Consider the following 20,587-nt stretch of genomic DNA (forward strand, 5'->3'; position numbering starts at 1 on the left):
TAGAATTTATAAACATCAACCAACCCCTTTTCTGTGTATGTCAGACGCGATTTATGGCAGTAACGGACATTTAAAGAGTGGATCTTGAAATAAATATAACCCGGAAGTCCTTCCCGGTATGTCTTTTTTCTGTTTTATTAAATACGGACAGGGCTGTTTATAAAAAGCAATGACAAAGAAACATCCTAATGCGTAAAATAAAACCCTATGCCTGCTGTGTAGCTCTGAGAAAATCTACAAATTAAGGTTGTTGATATTCCGTTGGAAATAATTGGTAGCCTGCTGCACAGCACGACAGCTGGTACTGCTGCTATAACAGAAACATGGCTGAGGTGCACTGCGTGGAACCGAGCGGCACTGGTACCATAGAACACGCGGACCCGCGGGAGATCCGCACCCCAGTCCGCCTCGCCTCCTCCCCGACGCTGATGATAGCGACCCGCAGCGGCACTACGAGCCCTGGAGGCTCGGCGAGGTCGGGGTTCGGCTTCCCTTTCAGGAGCAACCCGACCTCTCCCTCGGACCACTCGGAAAAACAGGGGGCCAAATGGGTGCGCCTGAACGTCGGAGGGACCTACTTTGTGACCACCAAGCAGACCCTTTGCCGGGAGCCCAAATCATTCCTTTACCGACTGTGCCAGGAGGACCCGGACCTCGACTCAGACAAGGTGGGTGTTTCTCAGTGTTTCAGCGTCAGGTGTGTCTGGTAACATCAGCCAGGCAGGTACAATACCGGCTAGTCTTATTTATTCGGAACGTTGTTAGGTGCTTGGTTTATGTCCGGTACATTTTAAACCTGTTTAGTGTGCATACCATTGACTGTGGTTAAATTATAATGTACTGTTTGCACTATTAATACCCCTGTAACGGTAGTCTTTAGTATTCCAGTAGCGCCACAAAGCAGGCACAGTAGGTAGGCGTAGGTAGATGGAATTGCGATGAGGTGAAAGTATGTTTTGTGGTTTTATTAAGCCATCGTACTGAAAAAGTAAAAAGCGCGTTTGAATTGTTGGCAGACGTTGTGAAGTTAGGACTGGGATGTTTTCTCTCGCTCTTCCTGCCGTGCGCCTGTTGAAAAAGGAACGATATTATACAGTTTGTATACAGGAGAGAAAAGAGACGTTGTGCTGCATTGTGCTTGCATATATAATTAATCATCTCTGTGTATGTTTGCTTTGCATGGCTGTTGTCACCTACCCGGCCGGCACTAAACTTGAACTACCTAATACCCTAATGTTTCTTTAGGGTAGAGGTTAGAGGCTGGTGTGTTTAACTGGTAACAAACCCCTTTTAAACTTCTGTTTTGCTTTTAAATTACAGAGATGAAAGATGGCACCAGCTATATTGTCCTCCTGGCAAGCTGTAACTTTGTCAATTCTTGGCTCAAAATATCTGCATTTCCCAAAAGAATAAAAACACAGTCCAACATGTCTTCAGCATTATAGGAGAGGACCCAGTAATGTTGATGATGCTAGGACAATTATTCAGTTTACTGCAAAACAAATACAAAAGGGTTTGTGCAAAGCAGACTGGACCTCCAGCCCTGGCAGTCTTCATTGCAGGACCCTGTTTTGGTGCGTGTCAAAGCAAGACGATTAGAATTGATAGTAAAGTGGTAACGTTTGGGGTGCTACTGCACTTAAAAGAAAGTGTTTTTCCTGAAAGGAGGGCAATCTCTATATTCAGGGATACCATGATAATTAATGAACAAAGCATCTGAGTGGAATTAAGACAATACCCCAGTAACATTCCAGGGGTACATGCGAGAGGCTTCCATATGTTTGAATTGAGGGATCCTAAGATCTTCAGTAGTTCAATAGCCCCTGAAAGTACCACTAACCAACAGAAGTGGTTGCATGCATCGGGGTAACTGCATTGCAGCACTTGTGGGATTGCATCTGTCCCATTACTTCCTGGAGGGTAGGTGTGTATTACACAAGGGTAGGTTCACTTTGGCAAATCTGTAGCCACTGAATATTGAATCAATGGATAGGGCTAATCCTGAATGGTAATATAAAGTGTGAACTGGTATATTCTGTGGTTGTTTTGTAGGATGAGACGGGTGCCTATCTGATCGACCGGGACCCCACCTACTTCGGACCAATCCTGAACTACCTGCGACATGGCAAACTGATCATCAACAAGGACCTAGCAGAGGAGGGTAGGGCAGGCTGGGGGCAGAGGAGGGTAGGGCAGGCTGGGGGCAGAGGAGGGTAGGGCAGGCTGGGGAGCTGGGGAGGGTAGGGCAGGCTGGAGGCAGAAGAGGGTAGGGCAGGCTGGGGAGGGTAGGGCAGGCTGGGGAGCTGGGGAGGGTAGAGCAGGCTGGGGGCAGGGGAGGGTAGGTCAGGTTGGGGGCAGAGGAGGGTAGGGCAGGATGGAGGCAGAGGAGGGTTATACTCGGTGTGAGAGTATACCAAGGTTGTGGAGTCTTTCTCTGTCCCTTTAAACCGATAAATACTTTATCTTGTATGTATCTGCTTGACTTTTTTTTTTTTACTTCTGTAGTATAGTGGATTGTCTGATTGACTCTTGAAGCTTAATAATACAAGTATGCATCCTGAGGTGTTTGCAGCAGACCTGTTGCAGTATAGAGGTCAAATGTTCTCTTGTTGAGCAGACAAAAATATCCCAGTATTGGGGTATAGGGAGGCACCTGTGCATTCGTTGCTCATTTTTATATCTGTTCAGAGAACTGCTTGTCCAATTAGGATGACATTTTGTAAGGAATATGAGGGAATAGGAATCAGGATGGATATCTGAAGGCACCTGTCCATCCACCGGTATGTCTCTTTGCACAATGACTGGCCAAAATAGTAGGAAGTGTTTTGTGGTCTGCAGGGGTCCTGGAGGAAGCAGAGTTCTACAACATCGCCTCACTCGTCCGGCTGGTGAAGGAGAGGATACGAGACAACGAGAACAGGACGTCCCAGGTGAGGGGGTGGGAGAGACACAAACAGGACGTCCCCGGTGAGGGGGTGGGAGAGACGGGAACAGGACGTCCCAGGTGAGGGGGTGGGAGAGACAGGAACAGGACGTCCCAGGTGAGGGGGTGGGAGAGACAGGAACAGGACGTCCCAGGTGAGGGGGTGGGAGAGACAGGAACAGGACGTCCCAGGTGAAGGGGTGGGAGAGACGGGAACAGGATGTCCCAGGTGAGGGGGTGGGAGAGACGGGAACAGGACCTCCCAGGTGAGCGGGTGGGAGAGACAAGAACAGGACGTCCCAGGTGAGCGGATGGGAGAGACGGGAACAGGACGTCCCGGGTGAGGGGGTGGGAGAGACAAGAACAGGACGTCCCAGGTGAGGGGGTGGGAGAGACGGGAACTCAGGGAAGACTCTGGGGGGTTTAGCAACTTTTTATTTATTTTTTTATTTTTTATTTTTTTGCAAAGCCCTAAGGATTAGGGCTTTGCAAAAAAGGATTAAAGTAGGGTTGGGATGCTGGCTCAGCACAGTGCCCTGTGTCTGAGCCAGCCTCAACTCAGAATCAGCTTGCTTTCAAGGCTTCAAGTTAACGTATATGTGGTAGCATTTTGCTACCCAAAACACTTAATTTGCTACTAGTTTTTTATGCAGTAGCATTGTTCTGATGCCTTACACTGCAGTTTATATGACCGACCCTGAGTGACCATGTAATACCGATATTATTTTTTTAAACACGTATTAGTATCTTTCAAAAGCGGTAAACCATTGAATAGAGCTTCCTGATAGATAACTGCAGTTTGTGCCGTCCTATGTAGATACGCGTGAGGCACACAATGCAAATCGGATTGGACAGTGGAGCACACATACCTTTATAAGATAACAGGCAATGACCTAACAGGATATTAAGTTTATTCAGTGTCTATAAAATGCGAATTTAATCTGTCATGGAGAATGGTGGCTCCAGTTTTGTTATAATATTAACCCTGGTTTCACCCACGCTAAAAATGAACACATATACTGTAGGTAGATTACTTTATCAAAATTCTGACTACGAAAAAAAAACAGGAGCAAATAGCTAGCTATAACATTACCATGATGCAAGTAATGTCTTCCTCGTTTTATCAGTACAAATAATGAAATACAATCTGTTTTCTTTTTTATTTTTTTTTATTTTTATTTTTTAATATTTTAGTCGTCGCCAATTATTTTTACCCCGGTTTTCACCCCAATTTAGCATGCCCAATTATTATCTGTATCCCCGGCTCACCGCTCGCAACCCCCCCGCCGACTCGGGAAACGGAGGCTGGAACATGCGTCCTCCGAAACGTGCTCCTGCCAAGCCGTCATTTTTCGCACTGCAGATCCACAGCAATGCCACCAGACCTATAGTGCCGGAGGACAACACAGATCTGGCGGCTCCGCTGCAGAGCCACAGGCGCCCTATCGGCCACAGGGGTCGCTGATGCGCGGTGAGCCGTGGATTCCCCTGCCGACCTAAGCCCACCCTACCCAGGCAGCGCTCAGCCAATTGTGCGCCGCCCCCTAGGAACTCTCGGTCACGGTCAGCTGTGACATAGCCTGGATTCGAACCTGCGATCTCCAGGCTATAGGGCACATCCTGCGAGGAGCGCCTTTACTGGATGCGCCACTCGGGAGCCCCTATCTGTTTTCTTTTTATAACAGATTATCACTAGCTTGCTTACTTCTGTTTAACTAGTAAAACGTGTGCTTTAACACACAATGTTATACAAACTCTAACTTACACACGTAGCTAAGGAATGTCCTCATTTAATAAAACAAACCCAGCGGGTGTTTTTATTTGTATTTATTTTTTTAAACCTTGGTTGATATCCCTTATCTGTTATTACTTCTTAGTTCATTTCTTCAAAATTGTACAGCATGTAAAATTGCAGTGAAAAGGCAGGGTGTGAGCTGACATATTTATGAACAAACCAGTTATTATAACACGTTGCATGGATCTTTTAAATGTAGCTGTACGGTGCTGGAATTAGCTCTCATTTTCAAAACCGCTCGCTTGTGGTTGTAACCTTATCATTTATAAGGTCATGCAATGCGGGATTCAACGATAATGTGGCACATGTTGCATTATTTATTATTTTTTTTAATGGTTGTCTTTATAGGTGTGTATGATTTGTTAGTTACCGAAATCTCAGTCAAGAGGATCATTTCGTAGCACTTAATTTGCACTGATGAAACCTGGTTAACCGTACTGATGGCATATCAAATGTTTAGATGACAGATATGGTTGCATTTTTGTAGAACTTACGGATAAAACAAAATACATTTTGACAAGGAATTGCATTAGTTCCATTACTTAGTTGAGCACAAGGTGGTTTCAATAAATACTGTATGATTTTAAATATAGGCCAACTATATGTGCTAGTTTGGGATATTCAGTCTATTTAAAACAGTAGGTAGGTGTTAATTTTTAAAATTTGTATATATAATCAGTGGAATAAACCGGTGTCGAATAAGACCATTTTGCTACCTACTTTCCAGGCAGGTAGCAAATCCTAACTACTGCCTTCAAAAGTTAACTTCTAGCCCTGTTTATTTGTATTTTATATTTGGGGAATGGGTATAGATACTGTAGTAATAGATTGAATTTCTGTAAAGCAGTGAAGTCCTGGGTGCATGTGAGTGGATCAAATGAAGTATTAATGTACACACACACACACAAGGAGCTTAGGAAAGGCTGGCTGTATTGAGAGTGAATGCTGGGAAACGTTTGTGTTTGACAACTGCTTTCATGTGCTCCTATAGCCAGCTCCAGAGTGAATAGAGGGAACAGAGGAACCAGGCAGTGCATTGAAGTCTTCATTGTATTAACACCAGCACTGCACTACATTGTATTGTAGTAACATCAGCATTACATTGTATTATCAGCACTGCACTACATTGTATTGTATTAACATCAATATTAACATGGTTGTGTTGTCTTTAAATATCTGCCATATTCCAAAGTGAAGTATAAGATACAAGCAAAGAACAGAAAGGAAATTGATTTTAACACCCTGCATGTCTGTGTGTGTGTGTGTCTCTCTCTGTGCGTATGTCTCTGTGTCTCTCTCTCTCTCTGTGTCTGCCTCTCTGTGTCTCTCTCTCTCTCTCCCTGTGTCTCCAGGGCCCTGTGAAGCATGTGTACCGGGTGCTGCAGTGCCAGGAGGAGGAGCTTACTCAGATGATCTCCACCATGTCAGACGGGTGGAAGTTTGAGCAGGTAGGTGGGAATGCAGGGGCTGCAGTACCTGAGGTGTCCTCCAGGGGCTCCTCTGATATGTATTAGTTTCAAAGTGATCCTGGAATTTTCTCTGCTAAGGTCGTTCGCAGTAACGTCTGGGGGCAAGAGGCAGCAAGTTTTAGAGCAAATCTAGTACAGAGTATACTAAACACTTAAAACCCTAAAGGTAATTACACAGAAATAGTGTCCAGCATATTGGGTCTTATGGCCTTACCAGAAGTCAGTGTGGTCATTGTGAGGGTTTAACTGGAAGGCCATTTCTGATTGGAGGGTTTCCCACTCTCTTGTTGATGTCCAGTACTGACGAAGGCGTTAGTGTGGTAATGTCTGTGTTAAACTGACCTGTCTGTGTTCTCCGTCTCTCTCGCAGCTGATCAGTATCGGCTCCTCCTATAACTACGGCAATGAGGATCAGGCGGAGTTCCTGTGTGTCGTTTCCAGGGAGCTCAACAACTCCACCAACGGCATCGTCATCGAACCCAGCGAGAAAGCCAAGGTGAGGCTGCAATGCACCGGGATAGCAAAGTGTGACACACTGACACTGCCATGCACCTGGACAGCAAAGTGCGACACACTGACACTGCCATGCACCGGGACAGCAAAGTGCATGACACGCTGACACTGCCCTGCACCGGGACAGCAAAGTGCATGACACACTGACACTGCCCTGCACCGGGACAGCAAAGTGCATGACACACTGACACTGCCCTGCACCGGGACAGCAAAGTGCATGACACACTGACACTGCCCTGCACCGGGACAGCAAAGTGCATGACACACTGACACTGCCATGCACCGGGACAGCAAAGTGCATGACACACTGATAGTGCCCTGCACCGGGACAGCAAAGTGCATGACACACTGACACTGCCCTGCACCGGGACAGCAAAGTGCGTGACACACTGATAGTGCCCTGCACTGGGACAGCAAAGTGCGACACACTGACACTGCCCTGCATCGGGACAGCAAAGTGCGTGACACACTGACACTGCCATGCACCGGGACAGCAAAGTGCATGACACACTGATAGTGCCCTGCACCGGGACAGCAAAGTGCGTGACACACTGACACTGCCCTGCACCGGGACAGCAAAGTGCATGACACACTGACACTGCCCTGCACCGGGACAGCAAAGTGCATGACACACTGACACTGCCATGCACCGGGACAGCAAAGTGCATGACACACTGACACTGCCCTGCACCGGGACAGCAAAGTGCATGACACACTGACACTGCCATGCACCGGGACAGCAAAGTGCATGACACACTGATAGTGCCCTGCACCGGGACAGCAAAGTGCATGACACACTGACACTGCCCTGCACCGGGACAGCAAAGTGCATGACACACTGACACTGCCATGCACCGGGACAGCAAAGTGCATGACACACTGATAGTGCCCTGCACCGGGACAGCAAAGTGCATGACACACTGACACTGCCCTGCACCGGGACAGCAAAGTGCATGACACACTGACACTGCCATGCACCGGGACAGCAAAGTGCATGACACACTGATAGTGCCCTGCACCGGGACAGCAAAGTGCGTGACACACTGACACTGCCATGCACCGGGACAGCAAAGTGCATGACACACTGACACTGCCATGCACCGGGACAGCAAAGTGCGTGACACACTGATAGTGCCCTGCACCGGGACAGCAAAGTGCGTGACACACTGACACTGCCATGCACCGGGACAGCAAAGTGCATGACACACTGACACTGCCCTGCACCGGGACAGCAAAGTGCATGACACACTGACACTGCCATGCACCGGGACAGCAAAGTGCGTGACACATTGATACTCCCCTGCACCGGGACAGCAAAATGTGTGTTAGGCTATGTCAGGTGTCCAAGCATATATATATATATATATATATATATATATATATATATATATAATCTCTTTATTTAGATAAGTGCTTGTCCAGCTAGTGTGTGTCACACTTGCATTTCCTCATGGGCACACAGTCGCTGGAGGCTATGGTGAGGATAGCGCTGTGCTTTTTCCTGATTAATGGTACTGCTCTGTCTCTGAATTCACTGTTGTGGTAGGGATATGATGTCACTGACATGCATGTGTTTCTTCTGCAGATTCTTCAGGAGAGGGGCTCCAGGATGTGAGGGCCAATTTTCCAGAAGCACTGGCCAAGATGTCAACATGTTCAACATCTCCAAAACTCGCAAACTCTGTAAGATTTCCAGATCCGTGGTCGGGAAGACTTTGTCAGTGAAGCAGCAGCTTCCCTGCTGGACTTTCCAAGCACCATCTCTCTCCATAGCCCTGGCAGTGTGTGAGCGTGGCTCTCTCCCTGGCAGTTTGTGAGCGTGGCGGTCTCACTGGCCGTGTGTGAGCGTGGCGCTCTCGCTGGCCGTGTGTGAGCGTGGCGCTCTCGCTGGCCGTGTGTGAGCGTGGCGCTCTCGCTGGCCGTGTGTGAGCGTGGCGCTCTCGCTGGCCGTGTGTGAGCGTGGCGCTCTCGCTGGCCGTGTGTGAGCGTGGCGCTCTCGCTGGCCGTGTGTGAGCGTGGCGCTCTCGCTGGCCGTGTGTGAGCGTGGCGCTCTCGCTGGCCGTGTGTGAGCGTGGCGCTCTCGCTGGCCGTGTGTGAGCGTGGCGCTCTCGCTGGCCGTGTGCGAGCGTGGCGCTCTCGCTGGCCGTGTGCGAGCGTGGCGCTCTCCCTGGCCGTGTGCGAGCGTGGCGCTCTCCCTGGCCGTGTGTGAGCGTGTTGCTCATGAGTTTCCACACAATCACAGCAGGTCTCGCTACTTGATACGGTTGTATTTCTAAAATGATCAGGACTGTTCCAGCAATCCATCAGCTTGGCTAATTAGTCGTGTTGATTTGATCTTTTTAAATTGTTGTATTTATTTTGGTAGTACAGTATAACCCCGTTCCACTTAATGGACAAAGCTGAAATGCTAATGGTGGTTTATAATCATAAAAATCTATTTACGTGGTCAGATTAATTTTTATAAATTCTGTCTGATTTTACTTGGATGAAATGGGGCTACTTAATATTGTGGGAATGCAAATGGAAGAGGAGAGGAGGCTGTGTGGATTGGATAGTTCAGTTTACATGCTCTGATCACCCACAATATATCTGATTGAATCCAGTTTTAGTAATTGGTGTTTTAATGGAGTAAATCTGCCACGTCCCCCATATACACTTCATAAACACTTGTCCATGGTACAGTTTTGAACGAGCGCTGGTTCATGCCGGACGGTGTGACTCAATGATACGGACAGATTAGTAGCTAACCAGTTCAATCTGCACAACCTTTTATAATGACATGAAAGCATCTTATATTTCTATTAATAGTGTTTTTACTCTTTACTCTTTCTGCTAAAACATGATCTCGAGGTCTGGTGGCTTCATTTATTTTTGCAGAGACATTTATTTTTTCGCCTGGGCTAGGGAGGGAACGTTGGTTTGGCTTGCCTCACATTAAGGTTCGCTGTGTTAGAGGCCAGTGACTAGACATTGAAAACGGACTACATACACTGATCTGCAGTTCTGCCAGGTCAGTGTGTGGGTTGCAGCGATGAGGTGGCATTCAAACTGGGGTAAACAACCTGGCTGGGCCCTATAAATAAAAAAGAGCAACATAGGCAGGCAGACAAACTCTGCCAGTACTGACATTAGACCTAATGAAATTGCATGCACTGAGATGAGGTTAAGCTATGAAACTAGTGGTGAAAACATATCGGTGTAGCACTGGGAAGACATAAACATAATATTTGTCAATTTATCTTTGTCTACTTTTTACTTGAGTGTTTCAAGTTATGGAGTGTATTTGGGATATAAAGGTGGAATTCTAAAGTTACACCTCACAGCAGTGTTTCTACATTTCTACATTTGTACACTGAAGCGCTCAGGCTGAGAATGATGGTGTGTGGACCCCAGCCGGGGGGGCGGAGCGGCTCGTTGACACCCCCCCCCCCTCATGGTACAGGAGTTTACAAAGACCCAGGAAGTATACCAGTCACAGCATTCCCTGATTTATTATTTCACTTTGATCTAACAAAAGTATCCTTCACTTGTTTCACTGAGACCTGGATTAGATCTAAGTGCTGTTACAGCTATACTTGGTTATGGCCGTGCCTTTCTTTTCATTTAATCCAGGCCTTCGCTTTCACTAGACTGCTATGCAAGCGTTTTGTAATTTCTGACGCCATTGCGAAACAAAAAGTCCTGCTGTCAATCACTTCTTCTGAAAGTATTTTTCTAGCTGTTTTGGGAAGTGCTTTGGTTATGGGTAGGTAGTGGTACCCAAAACGAGCTCTTGCAAAGTCATCAGCCTTACCATTGTACTTTCTTCTGAATACTTAGGTGAAAGAATGAGAGATGACCCCTAAGTCTTTACAAGCACTCACTGTGCCTGCCTGCCTACCTGCATGGATTGTCCAGGGTCTGCTGTGTCCAGCCTCTCTTTCACAGGCACACTAACCCCATGCATCTACCAGACAGACCCAACCTCCCCTGTCCCTCTCCCGATCTCTGCCCATCACTTTGCTCTATGGTGCTATACTTGCCTTATGGATGAATGGAGGGCATCATCCCCATTCCACCCCCACCCTGTTACCAAACCACCTGCTTCCACAGCTCTGGCCTGCCCCTCTCCCCACCCTGCCCTCTGTATCTCCTGTAATTAGAAGAGCTCAGACCTGCAGCCCTGGATGATGTTGCCTGTATTTTGGCCCATTGCTGCTATATTTGGATGTACCCAAGAGCAAACCGATAGTAAGGTCAAAGGAAATGCATGAGACTGGTGTTTTGTTTTTCTCAATGTGGGACCAGGGGGAGGTCCAGGACTGAGATGGTCCCCTCTCCTGTCCATTGTGGCGTATCTGCCTGTGCTCTGAATTGCGGCTGCGTGTGTTAGCCCAGGCTGCTGGTGTGAACGACATTGGGCCAGTGCTCCTTGACCTGCATGACTGAGTGCGGTTCGATGGCCTGTGTGTTGATGGTGCAGCTATCAGTACTGTAGCTCCCAGACCCCAGTACTGGGTATCCATATTGCTAGCTGTAATGTCTGTATATAATTCTCAGTATTAAAGCCCACTGCCAGTATGATTTCTATTGACAGCTGTCCTTATGAACTGGCTGGCTTGTACAGATTACAGACCTAAGCTCTCAGCGCATTATTTTTGTTTTCTGTTCCAGATTCCAATCTAGGTTATACACGTACTCAAAAGACCTGCTGGTGAATCCTAAAGGAGAGCTAACCCAGGCTTTTAAATGCATGCCTCCTGATGGCATTAACAGTATTATCACTGCTCCCCTCATAGTTATGCCGAAGAACCTTTTGTTCTTTTTGTTTTCTTTTTGTTTTTTATATTTGATTTAGGGATTTGTAGGTTTGTCTGCTTCTTGTGCTGAAGACCCGCCCCATGGACCCTGCCCTGGTGATCCATGGGAGTGGGGCTGGACCAGGAAGCCCTGAGATCCCAGAACCAATCTGTGCATTTTGCTTTTCCTTTGTGAGTTGTTGGGCAGTTTCTGGACCATGTCTTATACAGTGCAGTCTAGCTCTGCCAGTCTAGAGGTTTACCTTTGCTCATTAAGCTGTTGTGGCGTTTTATAGCTTACGTGTGTCTGATTTTTACACGACATGAACGACATATTAAACAGAACATGCGAAAATAGGGAACAGAGTTTCAGACAGGCATGACTCATTTATGTTTTCAAATTGCTTGTTATTTCTATAGCGGTCTGAAGCTTTATAAAAAGCAGTGACTCCTCCAGCAGACACCTACACACGATGGATGTGAGTGAATTGCAGGTACTGAAGTCTAAAGGAGAGTGGAATAAAGCATGGAGTAGTCATTGTAATATGCTGTGTGATATTGAATGAGATTGTGGCTCGCTGCAGAGTCCTGTTTTAAAGACCCAGTCTCTGCTGTACCCTGGCTAACCTCAAACCCTGACTGAATGCTCAGCGGTTCTGTAATGTTGTATTGTGCTGCGCTGTCGGTTTCTTGTACCGAGTTCTGTAAACCAGTCTGAACAATGTTTGTAGCGAATCTGCCTGGATCCGTCCTGAATGCAAACCCCCTCTTCCCCCTGGAGAGCTTCATTTTGGATTACCTGCAGGTGCTGTGTTGGAATTGAGTGAGTTTTTAAAAACATAATTCCTATTGGCCATTGGTATGCCCTGCCTACTTTACAGCTCTCTGTGGATATTGTCGCCTACTGACTTTAATGTAATCGAAGTGCTGCTGTGCAAATCAAAAAGCCACAAATGCAACAATCTCTCCCACAATGGGGTTGAAAGTAGTGCTATGTTCAATCTCTTAATGTTCTCAATGGCTTCTGTTAACAGATTCAGTTCATAGTAAACAATGGGAATTGGAGGATTACAGCTGTAATAAACCATATGAAATAATTTGCTCACCAAGCCCCTAATTGTTTTGCTGTTGATCTTGTTGATGTCCCAAAATGTTCACTCAGAACCCTGATTTTATTGGGGGGGTTTATCATGCTTTGATACTTTGGTCTCCTCTGCACATTCAGGTCCTTCCTGTGCTGCAGGTAATAGGACCCTGAATCCACATACAGTATTCCCTTATTGCATCACAGGTGGGGGTAAGGAAGTGAACTTTGGGATGTCAGGAACAATTTTCTTCATCCAAGTCAAAGTAAAATCGAAGTCCCGCATTGTGACAAGTGTATTGCTGTGCATCATTGGAGAGCTTTCCCCTCCCCGTGCCTCATTGTAGAGCTTCCCCCTCCCGCTGCCTGTCTGTGCATCATTGGAGAGCCTTCTCCTCACTGTGCCTGTCTGTGTATCATTGGAGAGCCTTCTCCTCCCTGTGCATCATTGGAGAGCCTTCTCCTCACTGTGCCTGTCTGTATATCATTGGAGATCCTTCCCCTCCCTGTGTCTCTGTGCATCATTGGAGAGCCCCCTCTCTGTGCCTGTCTGTGCATCACTGGAGAGCCTTCTCCTGTCTGTGCATCACTGGAGAGCCTTCTCCTGTCTGTGCATCACTGGAGAGCCTTCTCCTGTCTGTGCATCATTGGAGAGCCTTCTCCTGTCTGTGCATCACTGGAGAGCCTTCTCCTGTCTGTGCATCATTGGAGAGCCTTCCCCTCCCTGTGCCTGTCTGTGCATCATTGCAGAGCCCCCTCCCTGTGCCTGTCTGTGCATCATTGGAGAGCCTCCTCCCTGTGCACCATTGCAGAGCCTGCTCCTCCCTGTGCATCACTGGAGAGCCTGCTCCTCCCTGTGCATCACTGGAGAGCCTGCTCCTCCCTGTGCATCACTGGAGAGCCTTCTCCCTGTGCATCATTGGATAGCCTTCCCCCTCCCTGTGCCTGTCTGTGCATCATTGGAGCGCCTGCTCATCCCTGTGGATCACTGGAGAGCCTGCCCCTCCCTGTGGATCACTGGAGAGCCTGCCCCTTCCTGTGCATCACTGGAGAGCCCCCTCCCCGTGCCTGTCTGTGCATCATTGGAGAGCCTCCTCCCTGTGCATCACTGGAGAGCCTGCTCCTCCCTGTGCATCACTGGAGAGCCTGCTCATCCCTGTGCATCACTGGAGAGCCTGCCCCTCCCTGTGGATCACTGGAGAGCCTGCCCCTCCCTGTGGATCACTGGAGAGCCTGCCCCTCCCTGTGGATCACTGCAGAGCCTGCTCCTTCCTGTGCATCACTGGAGAGCCTGCCCCTTCCTGTGCATCACTGGAGAGCCCCCTCCCTTTGCTGGCCCATGTGGGCAGACCTCTACCTGCTGTCCCCTCCTGTGTGCCCACTCTGTCTCTTGTTGCCTTTACTCACTCTGCCTTATGGACCAACAATGACATCAAGACTACTTTTTCTGGCCATCATGAATCTAGTCAATGCCAAGAAGCGTAAGTGGATGTGTAACTTTCAGTAACTTCCGGAATTGAACAGTATTTTGTCTGATTTTATGGATTAGCGGTTATAGTTTGAATAAAGTCCCATCCCAGGAATGGATCCAGCTGTTCAGCCTGGTTTCTAGGCTCATCTCTGATGGTGCTCCTCCAGCTTGCCTGTCGAACACACTCCCGTTTGTAACGCTGCTTTTTGGAGTTTTGTCTGTCCTAGTAGTTAAGCTGCTCTTCTCATGGGAGGCAGGGTTTGCATTCAAATGAATCCACTGCAGAAAGACACAAAGTGACGTGGCGAAGTCCAGCAATCCCCTTTGAAAACAATGTGCAGGTAACATTTCAATACCCAGGGCGATCCTATTGGAAACTCGCTCTCCAGGAGAGGTAATGATGTAACAAGCACGTTGTGTGAAGAGTTTGTGCTGTAATCAAACACACATTAGAAAACAGATTGCTTGTAAAATGTAAACGTCTTCTGTGTTAAACCCATGTAAACAGAAAAGGGATCAGAAGGTTAAAGCGTGGAATAATTGAACAGGACTGCAGCTTTAGTAGATTGTCAGTTTACCCTGTCTAAAGTAATCTTTTTGCATTGCAGTGCCCCTGGCGTTCAGTTCTATGCACTCTGCCACACAGTGTACCTCCTGAACTCCTGATTTCAAATCATCATTGCCATTTTTTGTAGACCCTTTTAAGGGGATTGTTGGAGTGTTTTTGCTCAATGGTAATGTTTAAAAGTGCAAAAAATGCATCCTTTTAAGTAAGTAATAACAATTGCAATATGTGAGATTTAGCCCTGTATACAAAACTTTAACTTGGTCTTTTAAAGACCTGTTTTTAAACCTTTGTAAATTTAAGGTTCCAGGGTTTTGCAAAACTCTGTCCTCTCTCTTAAGAAACGGGCAACAAAGATTTCACAAATACTTAACCTTATTTAATTTGACAAAACAGGGTTTAGAAACAGCTTTTCTGGGGATGTATAAAGCAAAGAAACTACCTGAACTCTTCCCTATGATGTAATGCTTTTCAGCATGTGCCAGAGCTTATTAAGGAACAGCACTTACAAGAATTTTTTAGCATACCCCCCTATTTGAGCAAAGCACAAACATATCTGGTTGACCGAAGCTGAAATGTATTTGGGGTTTGTTTGCCACACTGAAGTTTTAAATTCTTCCAACTGTCATGAAGTGCTTAAAGGGGTTCTAGCTGCTGAAACAGCAGAAATCCTAAGACAGCTCTAAATCTGAAATTACCTAGGAAGTGGAAGACTACCTGAAGGAAAGGTATCCATTTGATTGTGTGGAATGGTGAGAGTCAGTCATGTGACTGGAAATCTGTATCTCTTCAGTTTTGTGAAAAGGGCTCGTCATTGAACATGTCTTGTTTGTGTTTATTTTGTATGATTATTTTATTTGATTGTGTAAAAAGTATTACCTGTGTTGGACAAAACTACTGAAATAGTAATGTGTTCACTGTGTGTGTGTAGTAGTCTGAATTTCAACTCTCAGGCTTGATGTCAATTCTAATCTCTTCTCTCCTTTTTTCTATGGTTTGTAAATGCAAATACAGTTTTTGTGCTTTTAAATTTACTCATTCATGGCGAAAGGAGATGAAACGGGTCTTTGTACAGATTCAGTGGACTGTGACACTATGTGATCACTCAGTGTTCAGCTTTGAGTTGTGGGTTCTTGTTTTGTTAAATCCCTGTGTCACACTGTTGATCTGTGGGTGCACACACACTGCCCTGCCTTTTCAAACCCTCATTCTTTAGAACACCTTCAGCAGTCATGCTAGGGGTTATAAAAAAATTGGGGCTCCAGAGTGGTGCATCCAGTGAAGGCACTCTGCCCGGAGTGAAGGATGCGCCCTATAGCTTGGAGATCGCCAGTTCGAATCAAGGCTATGCCACTGCCAACCATGACCAGTTCCCAGGGGGCGGCGCACAATTGGCCAAGTGCAGCCCGGGCTAAAGGGTTTAGGTAAGCTGGGGAGTCCTTGGCTCACCGCTCACCAGCGACCCCTGTGGCTGACTGGGTACTGCAGGCAGAGGCTAGCCTGTGTGCAATTCAGAACTGCATGGTCCTCCAACGCTGTAGTTCTGTAATGGCTTCACTGCAGACTTGCAGTGCAAAAAAAAGCTGACGATGTTTCGGAGGACGCAAGTGTGAGTGGCGTCTTTCCCGAGTGCAGGGGTTGAAGCGGTGAGCCAGGCTGAGTAATTGGGCATTACAAATTGGGAGAAAATCGGGGTAAAATAATTGGCAAAAACAAAACATCCCCTATTGAACCTGTATTCTGGACCAGAGTGCTGTTAATATGTCTGGTGGACCCTGGCGCTCTCTAATGAGAGAGGGCGCACTTTGTGTGGGCAAGATGACTGTGAAGCTGAGTGGTTTTGTCACCCAACGTGAGTAATGATACCTCTTCTACCATAAGAGACTGGCAACTGTTCACATTACTTTTTAGATGAAGAATTTGTCAGTTTGTAGTCTACCGTGCACGAGACATCATTTACAGCACAACAAGATGCACTGGCATGTTCTGAAGCCTGTCATGTTCATTGGCTGATGGTGGCTTTATGGTTTAATAATACCACCCAGAGTTTATTAGCATTAACAACATTAGCACTGCTCCCCTTTTAAAAGGGTTAACCAAGGCTTTGAATCCATTTCCAAACACGTATTTGCATTGGTAACATTATCCACGTACTCACATTGGCAACATTATCACGGGGCCCATTTTTTCTAAAGCATATTTAAAGTCTGTGGAAAGGTTGTGAAGTTTTAATCGGAGTGAAAGAATTCAGCTCTTTCCCCAGACGGTCCAGCTGCAAATGTGAAAGTGGTTCAGATATATTTCTTTATTTTTTGTTTCATTTGTTACAGCCCTTGCTAAACCTTGCCAGCATTTTCAATTCAAGGAGAGTACCTGCATGTTGTGTTTTTGTATTTTTTGTTTTCTTTTTAAAACAATACAAATATTAAACTCTGACACGATGTCTTTAAAACCCTTTTGTTTGTTAGTTTTGGAGTGTGCTATTTATTTATTTATTCCCATTCTTGTATACCTGGAGTCTTTTCCCATGGAAGTTTTTCTGTACAGTTCAGTAGTTTAACTTTTTTCTTAATTTTTTATTTTCTTTTTTGTCCTGGTTGTTTGTCTGCTCAAGAATTATTTTTTCAAGTGTTTTAATGCACTTAATGTATTTAAACAACCAAAAAATTAAAGTGTGTTTTTTTTCATATTAAAACGTGATGCTGTGTTGCAAATTTCAGTGTGTATTTGCATATTTCTTCAGGTATGGGGTCTCTTGGGCAGGACTGCTTTACTGCCTGCCCTCATGTTCCCCTGAGTTATTTCAAAATAACCCTTTATCCATATATCTAAAAGGACACGTCCCGCCTTGCTGCAGGTCTTTCGTTCTCACATGTTGTATACATGGTTCTGTAGGTTCGGGTGGGTGGGTAGGCAGGGAATATAAAGAAACTATTTTCTTTTTGTTTGTCATTGAACTCCGAGTTTGAAGTTTTTTTCTAAAAATAAAAACATTTTAATATTGTGAAATCTGGTACGTCTGCATGCAATTAAATTGTAATTGCAATAACAACCTCATTTATTTTAGTTTTGAAACATTGGTATTTTACTATAAAAGTTCAGTGAGCTTTTCACTGGAGCCTCATTTATAATACCAGGAGGGGACACTGTTTCTCCTCTGCTTACTGTGACAGTCAGTCCCACCCATAGACATAGATGTAGACACGCCAACGGCTGACTTCTCAGTGCAGTCGAACGAGATTTCGGTCCGGCACCTTGATGCTTATAGGCGTGCAACCGAGGGCGCTGTAACCAATGTAAACACGCAGATAGGCGCACCGTTTTTCAGGGTTTTATTTATTTAGCTTCAATAAAATTGTTTTTTTAAACTTCGTTATTAAACTATTAAATTGTTCTCCAACTCTCGCTATGTCTAGTTAATTTAGTTGCAAATGCAAAAATCAAGACACACTTAGCCTACAAGACACAGGTCCTCTAGGCTAGATAGTATCCTTCAGTGCTGTAATAAATCTCCTTTCATTTATAAAAACACGTTTTTGTTGCACATTCCTAAACCATAGACAACAGAAATGAATGCTTACTGGAATAATACCTCTTTATACATTTACACAAAATGTATGTAATTAAACCGCGGATATCTGACAAGTGAAACTTTTATTAAGAATACATACAATGTTACAATAGTGCATAATAAATCACTGATATATAATTACATTACAAAAATACATATAATAAATCATATATATAATACAACTAATACATATTCACTGGTTGCCTACGAGGGCTTGAGAGGAGGTGAAATTGGGAGTGAGATATTACGAATGAGACAAGATGAGAGGATTTCTCCAGTTGCTTAGGAGGCTTGAGAGGGGCGAGAGAGGGAGACACGAGAAGAGCAAAGGATTAGATATAAACACTTTCCGTTGGGTCAGGCAGCATCCTCCGACTGCTGGGTGACGTAAAAGTGAGAGGAGAGCAAAGTATAGACACATAACATACAACAAATCTGACTCTCGCTCCCGACGGGTCAGGCAGCATCTTCTGGCTGCTGGGCGTTTAGTGGAGCAAGAGACAGGAAGGGGACGAACAGGACAAAAGGACAGATCCTTCGCAACTCAGTACAGCATCCTCAGGCAGCTAAGCTGGCAGCTGGGCGACGTGGAGAGCTTAGGAAAAGTGTCTCGGGTCCGTTTAGGAGAGACGAAAACAGAGACCCCCCCCCTCGGTCGGGGCCCGCTCGGCAGGTGCAGGCACGGCCTACTGCATGAGGGGGCTGAAATGGAAGAGAGGAGATGGGACAGCAAGGTTGAGGCCTGGAAGGCTTAGCGCATAAGGAGCAGAAGAATAGGATGTGGCCGGGGGTCCCATCAGGCCGGCAAGGAACAGCCGGATGGCAGTGGTTGAGACGAGAGGCCGAACCGGACAGCCGGGGGAGTGAGACTCACTTCCCCCCAAAAGAGGACCCCAGGCTCCCCGCAAGAACCGCACCATGGGATAGAAAAGAGATTGCAGAGCCTCACTCATAGACAAAAGCTAGAAGAAAAGAGAAAAGACAAGAGATGTTAGTAGACAACCTATGCCTATAAGCCATCCGTACTTTGGAGAGGAAACCCCCCCCCCATGCAGGGAGGAAACCTCTGGTGGGCCTGGCGGAGAGGGCGCCCCCCACTCCGGGCAAGCTAACAAGTGCTTGGTGAGTTGTGGCGATGTCTGCAGAGGATGATCTAATATAAAGTTCAACAGTTAAAAAGACCCAGCGTCCCATAGACTTAATCAAGTGTTGATTGATTCCTGCCCTGGCTGTGGAGGCAGCTGCTCTGATCCGGAATGAATGGGGGGAGAAATAGTTTGAAGCCCAATCCATGACAAGAGGGGATGAGAACCAGTGTCTCATAAGTATAGATCTGGAGCTGTCGATGAAGAGGGGATCCAACGGAAGACACGGAATCCTTGGCTTAATTGGACCCTTTTTTGAAGATCTGATGTGGAGGATAAAGTGGTTTCCGGGGATTTGAGAGAGATCGGAGCGCTTGAGGCCTAGAGCTGGGAAGCTGGAAGTTGATGGAGTTGAGAATTCTGCACAGCGGGGAAATCCAAAGGCGGCGGTCAGGCACAGGGTTTCCATGACGATGTCGTTGAATAGGTTGAAGCATCCTTGCTGGAGAGCAGTGATGAGACAAAGGAGAAGGTCAGTAGAGATTGGTTAACTTGATGGAGAGGAGGGGAGCAGGCTTTTCTCCATGCCTCTGAGCGTTCTCTCTAGAGATCCGCCATCTCTAGCACGGACGAGAGGAGATAGATTGAAGGTGAAATTGATACTGAATGCCCGCTAGGTAGCATCTAAATAGAGGAGGGGGTTAAACGTAGAGACAGCCTGCGGTGAGTGATGAAGGCGAGGAGGTGCTGTAGGTTGAAAGAAGTATGAGAGATCTGTTTTTGAGTAAATGAAGACCAGGCAGTCGAGTAGGAGGAACTGGTAGGTGGGGCGAGAGCGTTCTCCATGAATCCACGTGCTGATTGAAGGAGGCAGGAGAGAGAGTTATTCAGTTGAATATTGTTTTACTGAAGGGTGGTACGAGATGAGGGTTGGGGTCTGATCCTGGGACCGGGTTGCGGAACTTCTGGATCTTGATGTAACTGTCTGTTTTTGAAGTCCTGATGAATAGGAGGAAGTTATTTCTGGGGACTTGAGTGAGGTCAAAGTGCCGCAGGCTGATGGCTGGGAAACTGGAGATTCCGATGAGGTTGGTTGTCTTGATGGAGAGGAGGATGCGAAACTCTCAGACAGACCTCCAGGATTGAAAGGAGGGGGGGGGTACGGAGGAGGAATTGATGCTGGATACCAGAGAGATAATTCCTGATGGAGGAAGGTGCCAGGTTAAGGGATAGCCTGAGGTCTGTCATAAAGGCAAGGAGGTGCTGAAGGTTATAGGTGGTGAGAGAGAGATACGAATCTGGGCAGAGAATGTGGTGAAGGAAGACCAGGCAG

The 20,587-nt window shown here is 46.5% G+C and overlaps 1 protein-coding gene across 1 annotated transcript; it reads left to right on the forward strand.

Annotated features, from left to right (window-relative positions):
• Positions 1-94: 94 nt before the first annotated feature.
• Positions 95-17,312, forward strand: kctd2 (potassium channel tetramerization domain containing 2). The gene is made up of 6 exons (XM_034038734.3): positions 95-668; positions 2,053-2,161; positions 2,839-2,930; positions 6,071-6,166; positions 6,558-6,683; positions 8,286-17,312. The coding sequence occupies exons 1-6, from the start codon at positions 324-326 to the stop codon at positions 8,313-8,315; spliced, it is 798 nt and encodes a 265-aa protein (XP_033894625.1). The 5' UTR covers positions 95-323; the 3' UTR covers positions 8,316-17,312.
• The last annotated feature ends 3,275 nt before the right edge of the window (positions 17,313-20,587 follow it).

Source organism: Acipenser ruthenus, chromosome 17 (assembly GCF_902713425.1).
Source record: "Acipenser ruthenus chromosome 17, fAciRut3.2 maternal haplotype, whole genome shotgun sequence".
NCBI lineage: Eukaryota > Metazoa > Chordata > Actinopteri > Acipenseriformes > Acipenseridae > Acipenser > Acipenser ruthenus.